General features: G+C 50.4%; 1 protein-coding gene across 1 annotated transcript in view; it reads left to right on the top strand.

The window, feature by feature from the left end:
* CACNA1B (calcium voltage-gated channel subunit alpha1 B) overlaps positions 1 to 22,735 on the top strand; it is a 309,084-nt gene extending 286,349 nt beyond the window's left edge. Inside the window, exons 40-49 of the mRNA XM_054220395.1 lie at positions 6,712 to 6,820; positions 8,781 to 8,888; positions 10,323 to 10,435; positions 11,367 to 11,494; positions 12,599 to 12,725; positions 13,327 to 13,437; positions 15,237 to 15,272; positions 18,438 to 18,645; positions 18,810 to 19,021; positions 22,024 to 22,735. Of these exons, the coding sequence (XP_054076370.1) occupies positions 6,712 to 6,820; positions 8,781 to 8,888; positions 10,323 to 10,435; positions 11,367 to 11,494; positions 12,599 to 12,725; positions 13,327 to 13,437; positions 15,237 to 15,272; positions 18,438 to 18,645; positions 18,810 to 19,021; positions 22,024 to 22,560 (1,689 nt within the window). The 3' untranslated portion in view covers positions 22,561 to 22,735. The remainder of the gene's footprint in view (positions 1 to 6,711; positions 6,821 to 8,780; positions 8,889 to 10,322; positions 10,436 to 11,366; positions 11,495 to 12,598; positions 12,726 to 13,326; positions 13,438 to 15,236; positions 15,273 to 18,437; positions 18,646 to 18,809; positions 19,022 to 22,023) is intronic.
* The last annotated feature ends 3,711 nt before the right edge of the window (positions 22,736 to 26,446 follow it).

The raw sequence follows: 26,446 nt of genomic DNA, 5'->3' as shown, positions 1-26,446 counted from the left end.
TGCCACCAAGATGTCTTGCTGATATCTGCAAGAGCAGGGTTGGAGGAGGGTTTATTTCAGAGCCTGGGGGTGTGATTCTTAGGAACGGTGTGGTGCTAGGAGAGGCGATAACCCAAGGCTTTCCCCACTGCTCTTCAGAGTCATCTTTTGACCTCTTGGGGACAGGAGAAGGCAGCATCGCCAGCGGGCACATAGAATCATAGAATGTGTTGGGTTGGAAAAGATCTTTAAAGGCCATCTAGTCCAACCCCCTGCAGTGAGCAGGGACATCTTGAACTAGATCAGGTCGCTCAGAGCCTCATCCAGCCTGGCCATGAATGTCTCCAGGGATGGGGCCTCCACCACCTCTCTGGGCAACCTGGGCCAGTGTCTCACCACCCTCAGTGTAAAGAACTTCTCCCTCATGGCTAATCTAACCCTGCCCTGCTCTAGTTTAAACCATTGCCCCTCGTCCTATCGCTACATGCCCTTGCAAACAGCCCCCCCCAGCTTTCCTGTAGGCCCCCTTCAGGGACTGGAAGGGGCTCTAAGGTCTCCCCGGCGCCTTCTTTTCTCCAGGCTGAACCCCCCCAGCTCTCTCAGCCTGTCCTCACAGCAGAGGGGCTCCAGCCCACGGATCATCTTTGTGGCCCTCCTCTGGCCCCGCTCCAACAGGTCCATGTCCTTCTTGTGCTGAGGGCTCCAGAGCTGGACACAGTCTGTCCAAGTCTAGCTCCAGGAGAAGCCCAGCATGAGCTCTGCAGGGCGGCGCTGGGAGCTGGAGGAGGCTCTTGACTTGTTTTTGTGGTTCTGTGGGTGCTGTCAAGCACAGCTTTGCACACCCTATTTGAAGGGTGATTCATTGCAGGGATTTGGAGGGCTCTGACTGTCCCTTTAGCACCTCCTGACATGGCCAGGGCTCCTGGTTATGCGATGGCGGTTGATCTCGGAGCTGAGGTGACTCCCCATCTGCACCTCACCTTGCCCATCACCGCCACGTGGATTTTAACATCTAGATTAGGCCCCCTGAAGGCTAAATAAGGATTGGAGCGGTGCATTTGCTAGCTGCCCAGCCTCGCTACCTCTTCTGCATAGAGCTAGCACCATGCTTTGCTTTTGCTGGAGAAGGATTGCCCCTCGGGAGGTAGGGTGCCCACTCCATGCAGCAGGTCTGGTTGTCTGCCAGAGACACAGCCCACATTTTGGGACACAGACCTTGCTCCTCTGTTGGCCATGGGAAGGAGAAAGGGCACGGCCAGCCTCTCTGAAGTCAAGAGAAGAGTTAAATGAGAGTAGAATAATTACAACTAGGTCGGGGTGAATTATTCATAGCAAATAATTTATTCACCAAACTCAGCCTCGTTTCCCACAAGCGACGCTCCATTGTCCCGAATTTATTTGCGTTTGGGGATTATTCCCAGAGCAGCCCGTGTCCCAGAGGCTGCTCGGGAGCTGCTGATGGGGGGGGGCTCTTCATAATTCAAATCCGTGGGGGTGCCCGCTAGCTTCCTGCCGGTTGTAGCTCGGCGTGCTCCGCTGCCTGCTGACGCTTGGACAAACGTGTCAGTGAATAAGATTTACAGTGCAGATATTTCTGTTCCGTGCTCGCTTTCTGGGTCAGGCAGCAGGAGACCTCTGGCTCTCCTGAATTTCCAAACCCCCTTTTTCTAACACATTCCCTGCCCATTCGGACGCTGCCCCAGAAGTTTCCAAGCAGAAGATCTGCAGAAAGCACATGCTGAAAAGGCACAAATTCTGCCAACTCTGCTCGACACAAAGGTTTGGTTTCTCGTTAGCGGCGTCTTTGCTTACTTACAATTAAATCACTACTGGAAGCTGAGGGGTGTCTGCACCCCTCCCGGCCTCACAAGGAACCGGAGCGAAAAGTGTTGCCTCCCTAACCCCGGCTGTAATCGGTTACTACCTCGTTATCTGCACAGAGTTAATTAGGAGACTCTAGAGACGGTGTTGCAGCTCCTGCCTCTGGGGCCTTCTCCTGCAGAAACATTAACGAGCTCCCCTCGCTCGCTGGGGAGGGGGGGATGCCTCCGAAACCGCCTAATTAAAAACCGGAGCCGGGACTCCATCTGCTGCCGGCTGCTTTGCCTCAAAGCCTCTCGGAGGAAATTGGAGGCGAAGGGAGGAAGAGGAGCAGCACGGGGAGCAGGGAAGCCCTTTCCTGCCAGGTCTGGGCACCTGGGAGGGATTTTTACTTTTTCCCACCCCACCCCCCCCTACTCCCCACTTATTAATTCACCTGAACACCCCTTGTTTGTGGCTGGCAATTCCCAGGGCGCCCCAAATGATGGAAGCTTTTTTACTAGTGCGGGGAAGCATCGCGTCCCCTGCCATCTGCATCAGCAGGCGCGTGCACGTTTTCCTTCTGGGGTCTAGAAAGATGGAAAATTATCCAAATCAGATTTTTTTTTTTTTCTTTCTAAATCAGATTTTTACGTCGTATTCTAAAGCGTGAGGAACTGGTAAGCTGTGGCCTTGAAGTGCAACTTCAGCCAGAAAAAACAGCAAAAATGCGGGGAAATGTTAATTTTACTTTAAACTGTGTACAGGCTAAACAACTGGTTCAGGTTGTTTAACCATGTTGCTGCCCGCACGGTATGAAAAACATTGAGGTTTTGGTTTTTTTTTTCTCTTCTAACCTGGTTAGGGATGAAAATCAAAAGTTCTTGATTAATTTTTCAAAGAGCGATTTTGAGTCAATCAGCATATTTGACTTTGAGCTATTTTACCAATTTCAGTTGGATTCCAGTTCCTTTTAAATGGGTCCTATAGAAACGTAAATGAATTAAAATATAGGTAAAATTAGAAAGATGCTTTTAATTGATTGAATTTTGTTGCTCTGCACATGTTGGTAGGAAATATTTTTACGTTCAAGATGTTTCATAATATTGGAGGGGAAAGGAAGATTTCTTTTTGTTTGCAGTTTCAGTCTTTCGGTTGCTTTTCTGGCTTTTTAGGAAAATTTTTAGGAAAACGCCCCAGACGACGTGGAGGGAAGTTGAGGGTCCTGGGGTGGCCGTGCCAGTATCTGGAGCCGGTATCTGGCTGACTCCTCGGCTCCCCGGGATGCCAGCGGGGACGCGGTGTGAGCGTGTCTCACCAACCTGCCTTGTCCCTTGCCTGCCCCACGCGGTGTGGTGGCAAAGCTATTTTGAATCAAAGATGAATCAATTCCCTCCTCCCAACTGCTTCATCTTCAGCAGGGGGTCTCACAGAAATGTAGTATATCTGTTTAAGTAATATATTTTCTCAAGTCAGGGGCTTCCAAGAAAGTAATTCTCACGGATGTCGGAGGGATCTAGGGTGGCTTGTAGCTGAGACCTGTTGGGCTTAGTTGCAGCAGGTTATAAGGTGCTTCTGTCCCCTTTTGTGGCCTTTTTTGGCTGAGAAATGAGCAGCTGCTCAGCCCTGGTGGGCGCAACTTGCAGCCCATTTGCAGTGTCAGTGCTCCTCAAACTGGCTGCCGACAACCTGCCCCAGGGAAGGACCAACAACCTGCCCCAGGGAAGGACGGGGAGATACATCCCAGTTTGCCACCCCATAGAGAGGAGAAAGGGAGACCTAAAGGTGGCTGGGTTGACCTGTTTGACCAGTTTGCATACTGGGGTGGAAAAAAATGCTGTAGGCCAGGCAGCGCTGAGGGTAGTGTGGGGAGGAGGGAAGGGACGTGGTCTGGGGAGGGACTCTTCCAGGTGGCCGTTCACAGCTCTCCTGCTCAGCGCTTGCATGTGAGTTTTGCTCAGCCGACCTTCCTGCAAGTGTGCAATTGTAATGTGCGTTCTCTTGGACAAATCTCCTTTTAAATCCTTTGTCCACGACTAAAATCTAGAAGGAAAGCCCTTCACGCAGCATTGCTGCGTATAGCTGAGATGTGGCCTGTGTTCTGCATCCATTCCCTTTGAGAATTTGTTCAGTTGGGGGCACCTGGGATGTCTCAGTTCCAAAATAGGGTTTTTTTTTTGGTGCTAGTTTTTGTGAGGATAGAGCTCTCCTGGGAGGAATTATTTCTCATCTGCTTGTTCTTCACTCCCATGCATCTTCTTTCTCTCTCCATCCCTTAACTCCCTCTCCCACCAAACTGGGATTCAGTGGGACTCTGTAAATGGTAACTGTGGGCTCACGTGGTTATAGTAATTTTGTTGTGACTTTTTGTGTGCTGAGAGCAGAAGTCTGAATTAAAATCCTGTTTCATTGGACGCAGGAGAACTGAAAAAATTGTTGTGGCGTTGCCAGCATTTGATACTGTCATTGAATTATAGAGAGAGGAGAGTCTTGGCTTTGATTCCCCTATCTCTGAGGCTTGTCAGACATGGAAGATAAGATAACCTCTGGGCATGCTTTAGGAAAGCTCTTTGAGACTACAATGGTTTGCCTCAGACTTTAGGAGACAGGGTAGGTTGTTACATGAGTCTCTTGTCCCGAAGACATGCAATAAGATAAATAAGGAGGTCTCGGCTCCTCTGGACGTCAGCTCACTTCAGAAGCAGACGTTTTGCACTGGACCGGTGCCCCGTGCCCTCCATCAGCACATGCATACCTTTCCCCTGGAGGGAATGTTTTCTCCTTGGCTGGCAGAAAGTACCAGGGATGGAGTCTGTCCTCTCTCAGGGCACTAGAACACCTAAGGCAGCTCCGTTCATGCCTCTGGGAAACTCCGTGTTGGAGATTTCTCTGAGCAGGGAGGCTCAGCCGGTGCTGGGAAAGGGATCCAAGTCTTCATACAGCAGTCTTGGCTTGGTTTTGGGTAGAGCGTAGGAGTAGGAGACAGGGCTCGCACTGAGCTCTCTCCCCCTCACCTTGCCGGAGACCCCAGGCAGGTCCCTGCTCTCAGCTACACCACGTTTCCCTTCGCCACCAAAAAACTGCCCGTGAGCCGCCGTTCTTCTACCATGGCATTTCCCTGGGTCAACGAGGACAGTGGCACCCCTGAGCCACTGCAATGGGGCATCTGAAGCGGGGATTGCACCAGCAAAGCTGCATCGCTTGAAAAATACTCACGGCCCTTGATGCTGCGTAGTGTTTCAGCGCGCAGAGCCAAAGCGGGACCCGGCCCCATCTCTGCACTCTCAGCCGCGGCAATTTACTGCTCCGGAGGGTCTGCAGCCCGCTGCTGACGGCGCTTAAATTTCTTTAGCAGCGTGTTGGGCTGTTGTTAAACAAAGAGAAGGCTTCTGTACAGCGATAGGGATCAAAATAACAGCCTAAGCCGCTTTCAGATGTGGATGAAATTCCCTCCCGAGCGAGGGGCCCAGGCCAAGCCAAGACTGGGTTTTCCAGGCTGCTGCCAGGCTCTGCCCAGACGGATTAATGCCCGGCCACTTCCTCGGGTTGCGTGTGCCCTCGGAGAGCGGAAACACGGGGCTTGTCTGATATGGCAGCGGCCAAGGAAGTTTCTAAACAGCTTGTGAAAGCCGAGGCGCTGAGTGAGAAATCATTAGGTTGAGGAAGGAGAAGAAATCCATCCTTTAAATGCATTGCTAAGGTTATCAGCAAGGCTTGGGCAGAGCTTCTCCCCGTCTGCATTTACATGCTCTGCTGCCAGCGGTGTTCAGGGAGCCCCAGCTTTCCAAAGCACTCTTGGGTGCTTCACTGCTTGCAAGAATGAAGAATTTGGCCCATCAGAGGTGGTCCTGGCTGGTGATGGGGAAGGAGTTGCTACCGGGTCTGAAGGTCTTGGAAGATACTGATCCTGAGGGACTATTGCGCGTTTGGACTGAAAGAACGTAGTTGGGGGAAGTTGCAGTCCTGCTCATGTCAATCCAGCCTCTCCCGCTATGGGTAAGGTCCGGATGGAGCCGTGTAGCTCTTTGACTGGAAGGAAAGGGGGAGACCTTCAGAGCTCCTGGGATACCCACAGGGAAAGGAGGTAAGAGACAGAACCCAAGTGTCTCCAATAAAAAGGATATTGCTCACCTTTGCCTGTTAGCAGCTGGACCCAAACTGCCCCAGAGTCCTTGAGCCCCACCTCAGGGCTCACCAGCCTTATTTTCTGGAGTGCTTCAGGCTGTGTACAAAGCACATCATCACGGGACCGCTCCAGAGGCTGCGGAGCTCCTGTACAAAGTACTCGCGTGCCTCCTGTTGTCATTGCCACCAAAAGTGCCTTCCTCACATCCCACTCACTGGCAAGGCCACCTGCACAGCTGGAAGAGGCCCAGTCACTTTCTGGATGGAGCCGCATCTTCAGATGGTGGATGTAAATCGTCTTACTCCATCCAATGGTGCCAGGACCTGTTTGTTGCTGTTGCCCCTGTTGTAGAACCAGAATGCAGGTGAGGATAACTGATGTAGGGATGGATGGTGGAGGTGGCTTTGTGGTTTATATCTCCTGAGCATGCTGCTTTGGCAGGGGTGACGGGCACCAGCCATGTGCCTGGAGGCTGCAGACATAGTTGGAGACTGTCAGGAGTAGGGTACTGGGCTCTGAAATGGGATGAGAGCATCCAAACTGACTTTTTGGGAAGAATTCTCTTCCAAGGATTGCAGTACAAATGCTGGCAAATCAACTGTTTAACCGTCAAAGCCACCGTTACAGCTCAGACCTGCTCCTGAAAGGGAGTTGACGTCTATACGGAGAAGATGGGTTTTAGCTCGGCGCACAAAAGGTGAACACACGTTTGTAAGGTGGCTATTTCTAAGGGCTCGCAGGGGGGAGGGAGGGGAGGGGGGAGGAATCCCGACCTGCGCTCACAGCCACTGCCTTTCTCTCTCCAGCGCCTGGTGCGGATGAACATGCCGATCTCACCCGAAGATTTAACCGTCCACTTCACGTCCACGCTGATGGCCTTGATCCGCACCGCCCTAGAAATCAAACTCGCCTCAGGTGAGGGGGAGGTGATGTCTGACAGCACGTGTGGGCTCAAACCCCAACTTCTCTGTTGGCTTAGTGTCCTCTTGAAACCACCGAAATCCTGCCCCAGGTGGAAATCCCATTTTCCTATTGCCTGCATGCCCTCTGCCAGCACCTGAGGACAAGGGGCCCTCAAGGACAGGCAACAGAGAGGGGTCCTGAGCATCACTCTGCCTTTGGGGTGGCCGCATCCCAGCATCCCTGCCGATGGGATGTGGAGAGCTCTGGCCATCCCAGTCGGGAGCTCTCAGAGAAGCCCTGTGCGTGCTCGTTGCTGTAGGACAGAAATGAGAGTTTCCATATTTCTTTTCCAAACTCTTCCAGCACGAGGCAAAACCAGCCCTTCCTCTCCAATCACTTTCTGCTGGCAGCAAGGCAGTGACTCCAAGTGCCACGAACCGCATTCCACCTTGAGATAAAACTTAATTATTTAAGTGTTTAATCAGGCATTTGCTTGACTTTCCAATTAAACATTGCGATGCAATAAAATACACTGGCCTTTTCTCTGGGTCGTTACACTATTTAATCAGGCTGGCTGGGGTCAGAATCCAGGCAAGACTGGCCAAAGCTCTTTTATACCTAATTTAAAAGCTAATAGGAGGTAACAATGCTCTTACGAGCAAAGGGCAGGGCAGGGTTAGGATGTTGTGCTTTTCCTAAGCTGTTTTAGGCCGACCATTTAACCTATCCGTATTAATTACCTCCCTCATATGTTGGTTAAACTTTGTCTTTGAGGCTTTGAGTAAGCACTGCTGGAAGAAGACAACCTTTTGCGCTCACTGGGACTCCCCTGGGGAGTGACACTGAGTATCGGACACTCATTTCGAAGGATGAATTTAGGACTGCCCGGGATTTTTAAGGGCCAGCCCCTTATTTTAGTAATAACCTATAGATAAGGACGCTGGGAGTTTGTATCATTTTAGGCTTCTGGTTTCCTCTCAGCGATGGTAATTCTGACCATTCGATTTTCAACTGCAAATGGCTCCCCCTGCCCTTTTCTTTGGCCCCACACTGGGAGGGAACCAGAGAAGAGCTCAACTGATAGCGCTGGATTCTTTCAAAGGTTTATATCTGCCTGTGGGTTGTGAGGTTTTGACCTGTTTTGTTGTTATGTGCTTCGTTTGAATAGGTTTTGTGTGCTACATTTAATTGAGCCTTTGGTGGGACTAACAGGCCTTTAATAAACCCTCCCTAATGAGTTTCCGTGTGGGAATTCAAACCACCATGTAGCAGAGTACCCGGAGCCTCCCCCCATTACTTTTCTCTTAGAAAAATAATCTTTGTCATTCAGATGAACTACTTAATTGCCTACTGTGCGGTGCATTCATTTGGGAGCTGGCCTGTTGGCTTACATGTACTTTAATCACTTTCCCCTTGTGTATTAAGACCTCGCTTTGGCCATTTGAATAATGCCGCTGTGTTCAGCTCTTTCTGTTTTACCCTGAGATATAGCTGCTGATACAGAACAGCGCGCTTATGTCTCATTGCCAAAGGCTTTGGGAAGAGTTGGTGATGGAGAGGGTTTATAATCAATCGTGGCGTTGCTCGCAGGCCAGGACCTCAGGCCAGGTCCTTGGCATCACACGTTGGAGATGCCGTTTCTTCCTGTTGACATTGTCCAGCATCCCAAAACCCAGGCACCCGCGGTTAGGTAGAATGAGCCTGAGCTGAAGTTGAAGCCCCAAGTAACAGCAGAGGGTCAGGGGGTTGAAGCGATGATGGTCCTCGTGGTTCACGCCCTTTAGTCATGGAGGAGGTCACCGATTCCCTTTGCAACATCTGCCATGGCTGGCGCGGGCTTGCCGTTTGCAAGAAATGAGAGCGGGGGAAATGCCTTCTCCTGGGCTTGCTGTGCAAGTGGTGGTATGTGCTGACAGGACAACGGGTTTCACTCCTCGTCGTGTGACTCCTTCTCTCCCCTTCCTTTCCACAGGGGGTGTTAAACAGCACCAGTGCGATGCTGAGTTGAGAAAGGAGATCTCGCTGGTTTGGCCCAATCTGTCCCAGAAGACTCTGGATCTGCTGGTGCCTCCTCACAAACGTAAGTGGTTTGTCAGCAAGCACCCAACCCATCCTAGCCACCTAAGAAGCCCTGAGTGTGTTCCTCCCTCCTTGCCTGCTCTGTCCCTAACCCTGTCCTAGGTGCACGGTCATTTAGAGGATGCAGCCAAGGAACCAAGTGCAGTTCCTGCCCCATCCCTGGAGGTGTTCAAGGCCAGGTTGGACAGGGCTTGGAGCAACCTGTTCTAGCAGGAGGTGTCCCTGCTGGAACTGGATGGGCTTTAAGGTCCTTTCCAACCCAAACCATTCTGTGATTCTATGATTCAGCTTGTTGGTATCCTCTGCGTAGGGTTTCCAGCCCGCACCTCCATGCCATGGTCACAAAAGGAGGGGGGAAGCTGAGGTCACATCTAGCCATGTATTTCATTATGCTACAGTAGATTTCCTGTACTTAGGAAAAAACACAAACCCAACCCAGTGCCAAGATGGGACCAATGCCCTGTGTGGCCTCTTCCAGAGCTTTTCCATAGCTTTGTCTGCCTCCAGCCTGTGCCGTACAGGACGGGAGAGCAATTTCTACCACCTGGGCTCCAGAAAACCAGAAGAAAATTAAAGTTTGCTGAGAACTTCAGAATCAGAAGAGAGGTATTCTGGGGCTAAAGGCCTTTGTGTTACTTGATGATGTCCTGGGCAAATGTGCTGAGAAAATGGAAAGTTTCCTATTATCTTGATTGGCCCAAACAAGGGCTCTGGATTCCTGATTAATGAGAAACAGTGCAGAGCAATAAAGGCATTGTTAATTAAAAAAAACTGAGGGAGCTGAGGAGGTGCAAATCAGTGGGTAGTGACTGCTTAAGTCTTTTCCTCCCCTCCTCTCGAGATGCCTATATATCTGCTGCTTTAACTCCTCGCTCTATGGTAAGTGCTCCATTGCCGTGCGGGGAAGGACTGGTAGCGTAACTGTGAGGGTGAAAAGAGACATCTGGAAAAATGAAATTCTCTTTAAATGTATATTAGCCCATTATGCCCCGGTTGACTGTAATTCAAAGAAATAGGAATAAGGGTTCTTTGTTGATAAAAAGCTGGCCATGGATCTGGTATTAATTTAGCAATTCTTCTGTCGGCAATGCTTACAATGCCACAGAGCTTTCCTGCCTGTTTTTTTTCTACATGGTCTCTGTGAATGTTTGCCACAGAGAGCTAGAGACAGGGGCCATCCTCCTCAGATGTGAAAGGCAGCAACAAGCAAAGACCTGAAGAAACTGGTTTGTAACATTTTGTTGGTCTTTTTTTCTTTCCTCCACTTTTCTGTGTCTGTTTTGCCTCGTTATTCTAATGTCGCCTCTTCTTTCTCCTTGTTTTTCACACCCATTTGTTGTTATTTCTTGTGCTCTTTGACTTATTCTTCTCTTCTCCTGATCCTTTCCCGTTCCTCGCCTGGACATCTCTGCTGCGTTTCACCGTCCTCTGACAGCTGATGAGATGACCGTGGGGAAGGTCTACGCAGCGCTGATGATATTTGACTTCTACAAGCAGAATAAGAACAGCAGGGAACAGGTCCACCAGCCGCCCGGGGGGCTGTGCCAGGTACTCAGCCCAAAGGTGCCATCGGTCCTCCCTCTTGGGCAGGCTTTTCTCCAGCGTTGGGGAGCTCTCGCCAGAGTCACTGGCGCGTTTCGTCCACAAAGTCTGGATGCTTCTCTAGGCAGGATTTGAAAATGCTGTCTCAAAAATGGAAACCGCTCCTGAAAGTCTCTGTCTCTCAAAGAAAATTAAAACAAACAAAAAAAGTTTCAGTTGCCTTTTCCAGTAGGTCTGGAAAGGTCTTTTCCGAAAAACTCCAAGTGACATCTGGCAGTCTGTTTTCCTTTTTGGCAGTCCTGTTTTCAGAAGTGGCCTAGGGGCTGGGAGACACAAAAAGATTTCTTTGGGCCACCAAAGAATTCTTGAAAGCCAATGATAGTTTGGCTATAGAATGTTTAAGTTGCTTTTGGAAATGGGGATTATTCAAAATCATTTTGGCTCCAATAGAGTTGAAGATTCTTACAATTTCTTGAAAATATTTCCACACAGCTGCCTTGGGATTGAAACCCCAATGGTTTCCGATAGGACATGTACCCATGGATTTCAGGATGGTCACCCAGCTGGCCTCCAGCATGACTGATTTGTCTGTCTCACAGACGGGGGGCTACAGCAAACCTCGTGTCACAACGAGCCACCAAGGAGCACAAGCCCCTTTGGTCACATCAGTGTAGGAAACCCCTGCTGCGCTCTGGTGACCGGGGGAATATTTTGTCAGAGGGAAGGGGGATTGCAGCACAACTTTGGCTTGCAGAAAGCCGAGGGCAGCAAGTGTCCTTCAGCGCCTCTTACAGCTGTGGGAAGGCTGGGGTGTGCTTTCTGCTGGGCTGGTCTCTCAGGGTGACAAAGTGGGCTTTTTATTAACTAGGAAAAGCACTGCAGCCCATCCTCTCCGTACACAGCTCTGTCTCTGACAACCTCTCCTTCTGCTTCGCAGCCCGGACCGGTGTCACTCTTCCACCCCCTGAAGGCCACTTTGGAGCAAACCCAGCCCGCAGCGTTCAACAACGCAAAGGCGTTCCTTCGCCAGAAAAGCTCAGCCTCGCTCAACAACGGCGGCGCATTGTGAGTATCCTGTCACCTCCCCGCCAAAGCTGCAAGGCGGAGAAGGGGCACGCTGGGTGTATGCATCAACCCCAAAAACTGCTGTTGGGTTGCTCTGGTGGTGGGGCAGCTGGTGACACCAAGACCAACAGCCTCTTCGCGCCATGGCTGGGACAATTTCCCACCGATGGCTACCAAAAATGCCTCCATGGGGCTCTGCTTCCCACTGCTGCCTCGGGTGCAGTTCTCCAGACCTTCAGGTTTTCTTAGTGGTCTCCTCTGAATCTTAATTGGAGAGCCTTCCATTGTGGCTAGTTGTAAGTGTGAGTTTGCTTACAGAAATTTGGGATCGCTGCAAACCAATTAAACAAACACCAACCCACCAACCACCGCTGCAGTGAGTTCTTGGGAGTCAAAAAGTCCTTGGGAACAAAGTCATCCCTCAAGCTCATGGCACTTGGTAACAGCAAGGGTTCCGTGAGACTTTCCAGGACAGAATCTGGCTCTTTCTCTTTGGGCAAAATAATACCTCCACAGAGAGCTTACTAAACAGTTATAGTAACAGTGATCCCTAATCAATTCTCTATTTCCTGCTTTTCTTCAGATGACTTTCCTCTGGGTCACAAGGACTATGGATTTTTAGTGATAGACACCCGAAGTTTAAATGTCCCAAATAAGCCCGATGGGGAAACCAACGTCAGACTCAACAGGGAAACCCAGGGCCACCTGTATCACTGTGTGTCAGTGAATGTACTTCTGCGTGGCCACAGATGTGTTTGACCAATGTCTAACTGGTCTTGCATACGTAATTTGCCTGAAGTCCAAAATTCTTCATTCTTCTTCGTCAGAACTTAAGCTGCAGAAGTTGCTTTCCTTAGTTACTGAAAAATAATGTGATGGCGGGTTTGATTTCGTTGTTGCTCATGGGATCTTCAGGCTGGGTAGGGAGCGGCCCTGGCAAAACCCAGGGGACTTTATAGCTTCACCAGCAGCTGTGCCCGTCCTGCAACTCGTTTCACAAGCGAGAACTCAAAGGGTGTCTGAGTGGTCTACCTTCGTCACAATAAGGGCAGCAAAATCTCTTTGCAAAAGAGTTAATCTTTTTTCCCCTTTTTCTTCTGACAGGCCAGCACCAGAGGGTGGGATCAAAGAGTCCAGTTCTTGGGGGACTCAACGCACCCAGGATGTGTTTTATGAAACCAGGACACCAGCTTTTGAACGAGGCCACTCAGAAGAAATCCCCATCGAACGGGTGAGCAAACAGGGTGAAGATGTGAAGAGCGGGTGAGATGAAGTAGACTTTAGAAATGCAGCACATTTTTACAAAGTTTAGAAAATGTTTAGAAAAAACAGGTGAAGACAGGGTGAAGTGCAGCAGACAGTAGATCTGTCCCTTGAGACAAGCAGTGTTCTGGCTCTTACAATCCCTAGTTTGCTTAAACATTATGAAGAAAATCCAAATCTGGTAGCTTCTACAGTCTGACAGCTGTACACGTGGACGTGCTTTTCATGGAATTATGTGTCTGCTGTGATAGGTTACTCAAGGTTACCTCTTCCTAGTTGTCCCATTGTCCCAATCCCGTTGTCATCAGTGAAAAAACTCAGATGAGGGGTTTCACGGGTCACAGCTGGGGCTCATTGCCATGGCTGGTGGAAGAGCTTGGCCCACTGTTGTCGTTGTTGAAGACAGCACTGTAGATAGAGTAGCCTCGGCACTCCACAGCTCTTAGCCTAGTTCCCATACTAGCATCTCTTCATAATTAAATCAAATTTAGCAGAAGCACGTTCAGATGATGGCTTCAAAGCTTGATGTTCATGTCCTTGCTACTGAAACCGTTTCTTGTTTTGATCAGGTGGTAGAAATGAGAGAAATCAGCCCCACGCTTGCCAACGGAGAGCACCAACCAGGCCTGGAGAGCCAGGGGCGGGCGGCTTCCATGCCACGGCTGGCCGCCGAAACTCAGGTGAGCGAGGGAGGCTTTACTGGCGGTGGAAGGCTGAGAGTGGGTCAAGAACTCAGCATCTTCTCTCTGCTTGCCGTGTTGTTGGAAGCTTCTTGGGAATATTTGTTTTAAAAGATGTTTGCTGAACCTGGGGACAGGTAACCAGCCTTTGTGCTTGGATGGCAAGTGTTCACGTCCTCGATTTTACTCATCCCTGGTTGCAGCAAGAAGCAACCCGGAGAAATCCTTCTGTCTGGGGAGCTAACTGATGGCTACCTACCCAAGGGTGTCTGTTTTGATTAACTGGGGACAATACTGTTTGCCAGCCTGGATTCCTGGAAGGCATATGTTTCCCGCTGGCAGTTGTGCCATCTATCCAGACAGACTGTCAAGGCACGCTCCTGCGCCCGAGCCATAAAGAGAGCTGGAGACGTGCTGGGATTCTCTTTGATCAATGTAGTAGGTACAAAAAATAGGAAGGACCCTGTGCCCGAAAGGCTGCGTTGAGACACTAAGAATTCTCACTGGTTTTTTTTTTTTTTTTTCCTCTTCACGCAGTATTTAGCATATAGTATATTGTGAATTTGGTCAGTAAAATGTTGAGGATTTCCCTTGTTTAACTTCTTGTAAAGAAATCTCATCACTAGAGTTGACTTTTACAGCCACTTGCGGATGCTAATTAGTGCGTAGGGTGTCGTGGTTTTCACAGATCATTTCTGGGCGTTTCACATGTTCGTTGCTGGCTTCTTGTCCCGGGTGCTCTCCAGCCACCGTCCTGCCTCCTGTGTGTCAGAACGTCCTACCGCTCATGGTCGTGTCTCTCATTCAAAGCGCCTGATTCACGCGGTCAGGGATCAGCAGCCCGCGGTTGTGGGCTGTTTCCATCGCTCTCCACAGGAAGCAGAACGTAAAAAATACACTGCACCCGAAAACTAAAAGCCTGCATGTTGCACGCACAGCAACAGCTCCAACAGATTTAATCTCTTTGCTAACGTGCTCAGGCTGGCACAAGCTACACTTCATCGGCTCGCAAATTTCCCAGCCGACTTCAGAAACAGCAGGGTTTGTATGAGAGCTGGGATTCTCTGCGTTATCGGGAACGCTACTCAACGTGCCTAATAAAAGCAACAGACCCCGAAGCAAACCCGTTCTCCCTCCCTTCCCCCTTCCCAGAACAAAGTTGTCCTTTATTCTAAGCCACGAGCAGCATCTTTCCTTCCAAGGCAACGCAGGCAGCGGCAGCACCGGCAGCAGGAGCCTTTCCTTGGGCAACTCCTCTCCATTGCTGCGGGGTGTTTGCAGGAGCGGGTGTCTCCGGTGCCCCCGGGCACAGCTGCCCCGCGTCAAAGCTCCCTCATCTCCTTGTGAATCAGGCCCGTAGTATCTGAGCAGATCTAACCTCATTTAATAACACAATGTTTGGGTGGTTGTAGCTTCAGCTGAATAACTGATCTACTTTCTGTGTGTGTCTCCCCCCTCCACCTTCCCTCTCACGTGCTGCTTCCGCTCCCCCCAAACTTTGAGTTCTTTACAACTCTTATTTACAATGTGTTCTGTTTCTGGATGTCTCCCTTTCTCTTTGCCCGTCATTCCCCTCTCTTTTTATGTTCCGCATTATTTTTTTTTTTTTTTTTTCAAATATCTTCCTGCGCTTTCAATCTCACCTCCTGCCTCCCTCCCTCTTTGCTGCCCTCCTCCCCCATCACCTCCCCTCCCCTGTCGTCATCGTGTCTGCTGCACATCTGCCGTGATGTCTGACAATGGCTGTACTGTGGGGCTGCTTCAAATAATGTCTCTCATCTTGTCCGAATTGTTTGCAGAGGAGCAAAGCACGGTCACCTGGGAGTTACCTAGCAGTATGTAGTTTTGCACTAAGTTGTATCCTATTAAATTCCTGTTAAGAAATAATTAACCTTCCTTAACCCTTTACTTTTTTTTTCCCCTCCTCTTTTGGAGTCCAATGTTGCACCGACGCGGCCGCTTATCTCTTTCCACTTTGCTGCAGTTCCCTCGATCCACAATTGCACGCCGCACGCTGTAATAGCAGGGGTTTTTTTGTTTGTTTGTTTTGCTTATTTATTTGTTTTTGTATGCCTTGTTGCACAGGAATTTAGGGAGTGAAAACAGTCGGTTTGGTAACGAAAAAGCAATTAGTGACTCTCTGCAGGGTTATGGTATATCTAGAGGCTTGCGGGGAGTGTGTGCATGCCCCGTGAACGTAACGAGAGCATTGTCGGGATTTATGGAAAGGGTATTCATTGCTTTGCCACTTCCCATTAGTGTCAGCGGGGACTTCTGTCCCTGGAATAAGCACAGAATCAGGTCTGAAGCCCAAAGAGAAATGTTCATTTCTTATCGATTTGGCTGGCTTTTTGTTGGGAAATCTGTGTAGCCTTCTTCCCGGCAGCTCCTTGGTGGATTTTGGAAATCTGGATAAGTGTTTTCAGCAGGAAGTATTTTCACTTTTCTTTTGCCCATCAGACCATCCAGTTTACAGGCCTCTCTGCCTTCCTCCATCTTCAGTCTCAACCCTAAGCAAGGAGGACAAACACAAAGCTCTTCGATATAATTTCTTGCCCACGCAACCGGGGCCACAAGAGGAGACAAAGGCAGCCCAGCACGGTCCTGCCGACGGCGCTGGTGCAGCCCCCGGGGATGTGCTGTGCTCCCCCCAGCAGTGTCTTCCTCCTGCCTCTGAGAAACCTCCCAGCTCCACTGGGAAGCACCAAAATTTGGGGAACTGCCTGTAAAAGAGAGCACCAAACAGAAATTCAGCCCAGACTGCACCTTTGCACGCAAGATAACCCGCCCGCGCCAGCCCGCGGGGAGGGAGAGCCGTTCTTTCCACTCAAAATAACGAGCAGAGCTGCGAAACCACTGTCTTTGCTTTGTGTAAATATCACGGGGCAACAGAGACCTGAGATTCGGGATAAGCAAACAAAATAGCACAGGCGGTAAAAATAATACAGGGCTCTTCGGAAAGGTTACAGTGAACAAAGTAAATGTTCTGCGAGAACTGTCGTTGGAGGCAGATATTGGATCGTGAATTCAAACAAGCAGCGGAGCTGAGGGACCGGAGGACATCCTGAGCTCCTTCCCCATCAGGCTGGACCACCGTGTTCCGAGGTCTTTCCTCTGCCACGCAGCTTTGACGCAGTGGTAGACACAGGGAAGCCTCCAGGGGATGGATGAAGCCCTGTCTCCACCACAGCTGGAGGCCAGCAGGGTGAAAGAGAATCACAGAATCACAGAATGGTAGGGTTGGAAGGGACCTCTGGAGATCACCCAGTCCCACCCCCGGCCAGAGCAGGGTCACCCAGAGCAGGTGGCACAGGAACGCGTGCAGGCGGGGTTGGAATGTCTCCAGAGATGGAGACTCCACCACCTCTCTGGGCAGCCTGTGCCAGGGCTCTGCCACCCTCGCAGCAAAGAAGTTCCTCCTCATGTTTAGGTGGAACTTCCTATGCTCAAGTTGCAGTGTAACCAGCTACTGTATAGGAAGGACACGTGGGAATTGTCCTCATTTTCTGAGCGTTATACCTGGGGACTGGGCAGTAGGGAAGGGAAAGGCTGTGAGAATAACTGTCCTGTAGTCCACTTGTCTTGGTTTCTGTAGACCGTCTTTGTAAGGTTTTGAACCTCAAGGGAAGGGAGCAGAGTCTGGAGGTGCCTCTGGCACTGGGACTGGGCCCAGCAATGCCCGTGGGAGGCTGCGTTACTGTGCTCAGTGTCCAGGTGTTTGGCCACAAATGATTTGAAAACAGCAATAGCAAACACAAGTAGTCATCTTTGGAGGTGTCCTACTAGAATTGCAGGACATACGTGCTATCCTGCTTGTCCCAGCCATAAGGGCTTCAAGGAGCGATGATGGGACAAGAGAGGTTTGACGGGAGTCTTCTTCAATTGCAAGGAGACAGAAGTAATTTCTCAGTGGCTTGGCCTGTACCTTGCCCACTTATTCCCAATTTTTCTCCCTCTTCCTTAGGGAAGTGATCATCCCCCTGTACTCGGCACTGGTGAGGCCTCACCTTGAGTACTGTGTTCAGTTTTGGGCCCCTCACTCCAAGGAGGACATTGAGGTGTTGGAGCGTGTCCAGAGAAGGGCTACAAAGCTGGTGAGGGGTCTGGAGGACAAACCTTACGAAGAACGACTGAGGGAGCTGGGGTTGTTTAACCTGGAGAAGAGGAGGCTGAGGGGAGACCTTATCACCCTCTACAACTACCTGAAAGGAGGTTGTAGAGAGATGGGGGCTGACCTCTTCTCCCTGGTGACAAGTGATAGGACGAGGGGAAACGGGTTCAAGTTACGTCAGGGGAGGTTTAGATTAGATATTAGGAAACATTTCTTCACTGAAAGGGTTATTAAACATTGGAATAGGCTGCCCAGGGAGGTGGTGGATTCACCATCCCTGGAGGTGTTTAAAAAAAGGGTAGATGGGGCACTTAGGGACATGGTTTAGAAGTGGCTCTTGTCAGGGTAGGCTAAAGGTTGGACTCGATGATCTTAAAGGTCCCTTCCAACCTCAACAATTCTATGATTCTCTCCATGTGATGCCCAGCAACGCTTTCATGCTTTCCTCTTCGGAGTTGCTTCGGGATGACCCCATGCCCTGAAGCAGCTTTGGGTGAAACTAGTCTTGGAGAATTATCTTTGTGAGGCGCTTGGCTCCTGTGCTGCCCTGTGTCCCTGCTAACCTACCGCTGACTCCCGTGAGCGCTGTGTTTGGTGTGAAGTGCTGCATCTCGCTCCGCGCCCGTGGTACCTGTGGATTGGCACTCTGCTAAAAGCAAAGCCCATTTCAGCAAATGGAGATCACGTTTGCTCCTCAAATTGAGCACCCAACCTACCATTCCACAAGTCCTTCTGCCCATTCCAGTTTTACCCAGTTAACCATTTTTCTCCTTCCCGTCCTTCCCCCTTTCTCTTACTGTATAACCCTCCCCATGCTGGGAACCAAGCAGCTGAGGACGGTGCAGCGCCTGCCCTCACCCTTCTCCATGTCCCTCCGTCTGCCTTGCAGCCCATCCCGGACACCAGCCCCATGAAACGCTCCGTCTCCACGCTGACCCCGCAGCGCCCTCACCCCATGCACCTCTACGAATACTCCTTGGAGCGCATGCCGCCGGAGCAAGGGCATCACCACCATCACCACCGCTGCCACCGGCGGAAAGAGAAGAAGCAGAAGTCCTTGGACAGGTCCCCGCATCAGCTGGCCGATGGAGAAGCTGGTAAGTGCCTTACAAACAAGGATTTGTCCCTTGTCCTCCTCCCTTCAGGATGCACAGCATCATCTGATGTGATTTGGGGTCCTGTCTGCATCGAATGACCTCCCTGCCCCAAACTTGGGAGTTCCTTTCATGTTGGTGACCCCCAACCAATGTTATTCTTTCAGTGGCCCAGTCTGGTGAGTCTTCTTCCAAGGACAAGAAGCAGGAACGCGGCCGGTCCCAAGAGAGGAAGCAGCACTCTTCCTCCTCCTCCGAAAAGCAGCGCTTTTACTCCTGCGACCGCTACGGCAGCCGGGACCGTTCTCAGCCCAAGTCTGCCGATCAGAGCAGGCCCACCTCACCCAACGGAGGGCCGGAGCAAGGTCCACACAGACAGGTGAGGAGATGCAGGGTGGGAAAAGAGCCCCTAAGGTCTTCCAGGGATGTATGCACCTTTTCTATGCTTCGCTTAAAATAAAGGAGACTGAATGGGGAAGGAAGGCCAGGCAGTAGGAGATCACAGAATGGTTCGGGTTGGAAGGGACCTTAAAGCTCATCCGGTGCCACCCCCTGCCCTGGGCAGGGACACCTTCCACCAGCCCAGGTTGCTCCAAGCCCCGTCCAACCTGGCCTTGAACCCCTCCAGGGATGGATAAAGCCATTGAGGTCCTGCGTTTGCTTCACATGCAAAATAGGGATGGAAATGTCACTTGGTGACCCATTAGTAGCCACCTAGAGAGTGAATGACTCCAGACATCTCGAAGAGACCCCACTGCCAAGGACACTCTCGCTTATGGTTCCACCAGGGCTTGTGAGAGACCTGAGAACTGACAGCTGTTGATGCTGGTGGAGAAAGCGTATCTGAGCCAAGGCAGACTGGTAGCATGGAGTGGGACTTGGGCAACTGAGCTGAACCGTTCCCCTGCTTGTGTTGATCCAGCACCTACTGCTGCCCCGGGCACAAACATTTGGTGGTTGCCAAAAAAGTCCTTACCATGGCAGTACAAGCCAACCTAACCCAGTATGGGGGACTCCAGACAGCCAGAGTTAGAGCCCAGGGGAAGGATTTAAATGACGAGGCTTCGGAGTGTCCCACTAGGTGCAAAATGAAGCAGTTTTTGGTCTCCTTACCCTGGCCCGTGCCTTTCTGCGTCCCCGCGTGGTCCTTAGCAGCATCCAGGCTGCAGCAGCAGAGGCCGTGAGCTGCACTGAGTGCTCAGGGGCTGCTGGGGACACCCAGGGCACGGGACAGGCTTTGCACTGTCCTCCTCAGCTGGGACCGGACGGGACATCACTTTAAGGGCTGATGCTGCGTGTGGCCATAGAAAGAGCAGCCCAACAGGTCTCCTCCCTCTTTCGTTGCTGCGGTCCCCGACTGGCCTGCGTCTGGTTTTTCAGATGAGTTTGTCTTTCCATTTCTTGATTTCTCCCTCTGCTTGGAGAGGCAGGAACATGGCGCTAATTTTTAACATGGTGTCTCTCCTTTCTTGCACGCTCAGCTTACTAGAACTTCAAATATCACATATGTTTTAATTTAAAAAAAAAAACCAAAAACAACAAACAAAAAAAAACGCAAACCTTCCCATAGTTATCAGACCATCAGCGTTAGGGCATCAGCTGCCCTGTATAAACCTGTTTCCCCAGTTCCCCTCACGTCCGTATTGTCCCCCCGCGTCCCGTGTGGGTTTAGTAAGGCAGGGCACAGAAAGCCTGTTGTATTTTCTCCACTCGCGCGTTGTCTGCTCCGAGTGGAGCTGCTAATACATCCCCTGGGAGTTCTGAAAAAAAAAAACCAAAAAACCAAAAAACAAAACGGATTAAAATAAATAGCCAAAGCAGCATATCGCTTCTGTCCCGATGAGCTGAAGCCCCTTGTCTTAATAAGGTGTCTGCGAGAAGCTCCATCAGTCTGTTTCCTGCACGATTTTGGCTCGATAAGGAGGTGCTTGTTGTTAATTCTCAAGTATTTTCTTTGTTAGTCGGTCCCTCTCCTTGGGAGACGCAGCTCTTCCCAGGAGCCCTGAATATACCAAAAAGGAGACGCGGGTACCTTCAACCTGGGCAGCTTCACCCTGCTGACAAGGTGGCTCCGTCCCAGCTAGAGCCAAGCCAAAAATCAGGACAGGTTCGGTTCGGGGAAAAAAAAAAAAAAAAAAAAAAAAAGTCCTTTGGAGTTGGTTTGGGTTTATTTTTTTTTTTTTTTAATGCAAAAAGAAGAGACGAGAAAACCAAGCCACGAATGTTTTGTTGTGGGTCAACTCACAATGCGTTGTTTGACACCCCCCCACAAAGAAATGTGGTGCATCTTCTGTGGGTTACCTCAGTTTCCTTTTCAGTGCAGGTGAATTGTTAAATATAAATCCCATTTCGCGATGAATGTGGGAAAAACATTTTTATTGATTTATTTATTTAAACGAGATGAAACTTCTTGGAATTTCAAAATGCTCCCTGTCTCTCTGGAACTTGAAGGATTTGTAAAATGCACTCGCGGGGCTTTTCGTGTACCGCCCTGGGAGAACGTAAACAGAAATGCCAAAACAAGGGCTCGTTCCTTTCGCTTATGGCATTTTTTTTTTAACTTACTGTAGTTTAGCTCACTCCCACGTGTCACTATTAGTAACCCCGGCAGCTGCCAGGCTCTTCTACCACTGAAAAACCAGATGCGCAATATTACAGAGGAGAAGGCGGCGAACACATTTTTAAGGACTTGATAGTTAAAGGCCGTCCAAAAAACTTTTCCTTGTTGTTTTTTTCAGAAAGCGCCTATTTAATCAAAATACATTTCAGTCCTAAAACTCCCAGAGACCGGTCTGCCCCCAAAATCCTCCTTCCCCATCACCCAGTTCTGACCACAGAAAACGATCCCCAAACATCAGCCTTCGCAGCCGGCGGGGGCGGGGGGGGGGAAGTTGTGCAAAAATCCTCCCTTAAAGCAGAGTGCGCTGTTTTGCAAAACTGTATTTGCCAAAAAAACAAAAAACAAAAAAACAAAAACCACAACACACCATAGTTTTTTGCGCTGCTCCCGCCTAGTTTCAGGTAAGGCGCATGTCCAGCCTGTGTATGACGCGGGTGCCTTCCCCCCCGGACAGTGTCCCCTTCTGTTGGAGCCGTCTGCCAGTTTGCGTCCTACCGATGCTCTGATCCTTTCTGTTCTTATTTACCGCTCGCAGAACTTTAGTTCTCCGGCCCTTTACATCTCGTGTTGACTGATTTCTCGAGAACCTCCTTCCCCTGACTGTGCTTGTCTAAACTCTCTCTTTTTTGCTTTTCTTTCCTCTTGTGACTTGTCTCTCCCTCCTGTTGCTTCTCCTTCTGTTTTACACCTGCCTGCCTTTGTGTTCGTCTGGTGTTTCCCTTTTTTATTTTTTGATTTGCTTTGTTCCAATTTTTATGTAGGGCAGTGGTTCAGTTAATGGGAGCCCCTTGCTGTCGACATCTGGTGCTAGTACCCCATGCCGGGGTCGGAGGCAGCTCCCACAGACTCCCCTGACCCCACGTCCCAGCATCACTTACAAGACCGCTAACTCCTCGCCCGTGCACTTCACCAGTTTCCAAACCGGCCTCCCCACTTTCTCCCCGGGACGCCTGAGCCGCGGCTTGTCCGAGCACAACGCGCTGCTGCGCGGGGACCAGCAGCCGCCCCCGCCGGCGGTGGCCCGCATCGGCTCCGACCCCTACCTGGGCCACCGCGAGGACGCCGACAGCCCCTACCGCACCGTGCCGGAGGACACCCTCACCTTCGAGGAGGCGGTGGCCACCAACTCGGGACGGTCCTCAAGGACTTCTTACGTCTCCTCCTTGACCTCCCAGTCTCACCAAATCCGCAGGGTGCCCAACGGCTACCACTACACGCTGGGGCTCAACACGGGCCCCGGGACTGGCACCAGAGGACGGAGTTACTACCACGAAGCCGACGAGGACGACTGGTGCTAGCGGCGTGGCGAAACCCTTCAAGGTGTGCGCGTTTAAAATCGATGAGTTTTATCATCTGGAAGGCTGTGCGCTCCCACGCGAGAACTGCTCTGCCCCCGGGGCCGGAGACACTCCTGCAGCCTCTCTCTTCTCTTTTTCTTTATTTTTTTTCTTTCTTTTTGGTTTTTGTTTTTTGGTTTGGTTTTTGTTTTTTTTTTTGCACTAGACAAATGGAGGAAGAAGGCTCCCTCCTCAGGGGAAGGGTGGGGGAGGGAGCGCATCTCTCTCCCCCTCTCGCCCGCCTCCCCACTGCCTTGTCTGGTTCAAAGACACGCAGCAGATGCCAAATCCGCGACACGCGCGAGAAGCCGAGAGAAGAGTGGTCCTCAAACCTCCCACGGCGGAAAAAGCAGACTGTCGATCCTTTTCGAGATTGGCGCAGGTTTTCTTGGGCTTTTTCTTAATTAATTTATTATTATTGTTATTATTATTACTCTTTCCCCCGGTCAGGGTGGGAGTCGGGGTTTGCAAACGGACACAATCCGGGAACAAAGATTGCACCCGCGTTTTATCTCGTTTGACCGCTAAGAAGGAAGAGATCTACCCAAGAAACTGGGAGAGGAGAGACGCAGACTGGAACAAAGGACGGTCCATTGGGACTTGATGTTCAGCCACAGCAATCCTTGGCGGCGGAGCAAGCGCCACCCCTCGGAGCCGGGACTCTGCCCTGCCACCGCTGCCCTGTGGATCTCTTTGATTTTACTCACCGCGTCGGGTCCTTCACACTGACACACGACAAAGCCACAAGCGAGCTACTTTGTAAGGACTGTTTCCTTGCTGCTGAGACTTTTCTTTCCGTCCCTTCTCTCCTGTCGACCGCAACACGCCCTCACTGTTTTGTCTTGTTTACAATATAAGCTTGATTTAGCAAAAAAAAAAAACAACTTAAAAAAAAAAAAATCCAGAAAAAAAAAAAAAAAGAGGAAAAAGTGTAGGCGTGAGAAGAAGAAATGTTATTGGTTTTATATCAAGCTATTAGATAGAACTTTAACTTTTCATTGTGTGCATTTTTGTAAATTGTACAGTAAAAAAAAAAAAAAAAAAGAAAAAAAAATACTCTTTATGTAGAGAATTAGTCCAATTGTCATTCCAGGTCCCACCGTTTCTACCGAATGCTCCAGTTGTTCACTACTAAGTGCCTAACCTTTGAAATCTTTCACAGCGACGATGCAACCTCTTGCTGCGATGGCCGGGGCGAGCGCGGGGAGGGCAGGAGGGGAGGGAGGGCAGGGCCAGGGGGGAGCCGCTCGTCCCGCCGCAGGGTCCGTGCTGCACCCACCGCCCCGCCTCGCGTTACCGGGCAGCGTATTCCAGGACCAGGTTGGAAGCTTACAGTGGGGAAGGCAAACACGCTTTGGGGTCGGTTCGGGTTTCGTTGGCCTTTATTTGGTTTTTTTTATTTATTTATTTTTTCAAAATATGCTTTTGCCGGTGGGAGGGGAGTGACGGCAGCAAACGAAACCGGCCTTTTCTCGTTGACCGGTGGTGAGGTCCCGCGGGAGAGACGCGGGCGGGAAAGTACAGCATCGGCAGAGATGCTCCTGCAGGAGAAGCAGCGCCTTTCACTCGGCGTGTCGGGTCGCAGTTGGGCCGCGGCGAGAGCTCTGGTCCCGTGCCGCCGGCGCACGACTGGTGTTGAGGGGCAGTTGGAGAGGGGTCTTGGTTTTATTGCCTGCTAAGAAAAGGTTTAAAAAGAAAAAAAAAAAAAAAAAAGAAAAATAAGCAAAACCTCTAACTCTGATTCTCAGGGATGAGATTTGTGTGTTCTTGCAACGACTCCTATGTTGGACGGTTTCCTTCTCACGTGCCCCTGTGGGTTTCTGCACGTTGAGCCTGGGAAAGGGGCGCAGGCGACGTGCTGGTGGGGAGGGAGCGCAGGAAAAGCCTGGGCCGGGCCCTGCGTCCCTGGGTCTGATGACGCTCCTTCGGGGCACGGGGTGGCCAGAGGACGCGTAGGACACTGACAAAAGGCTGATGGAGGGAGGGTGGGAGGTGCCAGCCGAGCGCATCACTGAAAATGCTGGTAGAAAGGAGAAGAGTGTTGGACAGATGAATTTTTTTAGAGGATCTATCAAGCTCCAGAGCTGTGAACCTTCTCCAGGCGATGGCTTAGGACGGGTAGAGATCCCGCCGGCCCCTGGTGATCCGTTTTGTCGCCGGGGTATCGGACGCTACCAAAACGCTCAGGAGGTCTCTCGTGCTCTCAGCAAAAGCCTTTCAGCTCCAGGCGGGGAGCGGGCTGCTGTAGGGTGGTTCTTCACATCTCCTGTAGCTCTTCTGTTGAGGAAATTCAACCTGTTTTCGTTTCCTTCTGTGCTTTCTGGGTTGGGTTTTTTTGGGTTTTTTTTTTTGTGATGTGTTACGAAATAATAACCTCCGGCCAATCTCATCCCTGGGTTCCGCTAAAGGCTGACTCCTGTCTCTATCTCTGTCTCTGTACCTATGTGCACTTTGAATAAAGGAGGTGCCAGAGGTCCGCGCTGGGTACGGGCCGTGCTTTGCAAACGGAGGGCTATGCAACAAGATGACACGTTCGGAAACACATCCGAACCCCCCCCACCCGACCCCCCCCCCGCCTCCTGCCGCGAGTCAGACAGACCTTCATCCATTCTGTAGCTTTATCTGCTGGATTTCCCTGTTTCAGGCTTCAGCATGATTGTGACCAAATGTTTTATACATTTTATTTCCTTTTTTTTTTTTTTCCTTATATGAAGGCACAAACACTTTATTTGAAATTTTAAAGACGACGTGACTATTTTACTCCAGGAAGTAAAGGAGAGGCGGGGGGGAAAGCAGTCTCTCTGACAGTGCATGCAAACATTGTACCCACACCGGCGAGCTAAAGAGATGTCTTTCTGTAGCTGAATCATTTTCGCCTTCCCCACCCCCCCGGCCCCACCTCACTCCGCTTTTCCCCTTCCTCTCCCGTTTTCTCCCCGCGGCCCCACGGGAAAACACCCCCGGGATGCGCGCAGCCAAGGGGTGGCCTTGGGGCACCCCGATCCTTGGGCAGACGGCGGAGAAGACGCTCACGTTGTCTAACCCTCCGCTCGCCTCGTAGGGGACGGGGACGGCGACAGACGAGCCTGACCCGCAATTGTCCATACCCCCCCCCTCCTCCCCCTCCCTTTTATTTCCAGCCTCTCCGCTCTCTTTCCTCTCTCTCCAACGCGTACATGATATTCCCAAGAATCCTCATAGTGAGTTGCCAAACTTGAATTGCACCGATCAGTTTTTCTGCATCCAGAACCAGTCTCGTAGTGGCTGTACTTTGAATAAGTAATGTTTGCATGTAAAATATATACATATATACATATATATAAAAAGTATGTGCATGGAAAATGTTTATCTTCGTACTTTTTTGATACAATGTATTCATCAGTTGTTAATTTTTAATTATATTTGATATAAATTCCGGGGGGGGGGGGGGGGGAGGGGGGGAGGCGGGATTTGTTGCAAAACTTTATATTTAAAAAAAAAACGGTGTTAAAAATTATAAAATTTCCAACCATGCAACACAAGCGGAACTTTACCCAAAAAAAAAAAAAAAAAAACAAAAAGGTGGGGGGGAGGTGGGGGGGAGGAGAAGAAAAAAAAAAGGTTCTGTGATTGCCTAATTTGCTGCCTGAGTAATATTTATCAGTCAAACTTTGAATTCTGCAGTTGTTTCTACAATTACATTTTGTATGAAGCAAAGTCCTTGAATTAAAATAAAAAACTTAGCAAAAAAAAAAACCACAAAAAAAACCACAAACAAAAAACCAAACCTTACAAATTCCAAGACGGTGTGTGCAGTGTGCCTAGTGACCGGGAGACACCCCCCCCACCCCGCCACCCCAAGAGCATC

Source organism: Rissa tridactyla, chromosome 14 (assembly GCF_028500815.1).
Source record: "Rissa tridactyla isolate bRisTri1 chromosome 14, bRisTri1.patW.cur.20221130, whole genome shotgun sequence".
In the NCBI taxonomy this organism is placed as follows: Eukaryota; Metazoa; Chordata; class Aves; order Charadriiformes; family Laridae; genus Rissa; species Rissa tridactyla.
Note: the sequence above shows the minus strand (reverse complement) of the source record. Positions and strands in the feature narration are given on the sequence as shown.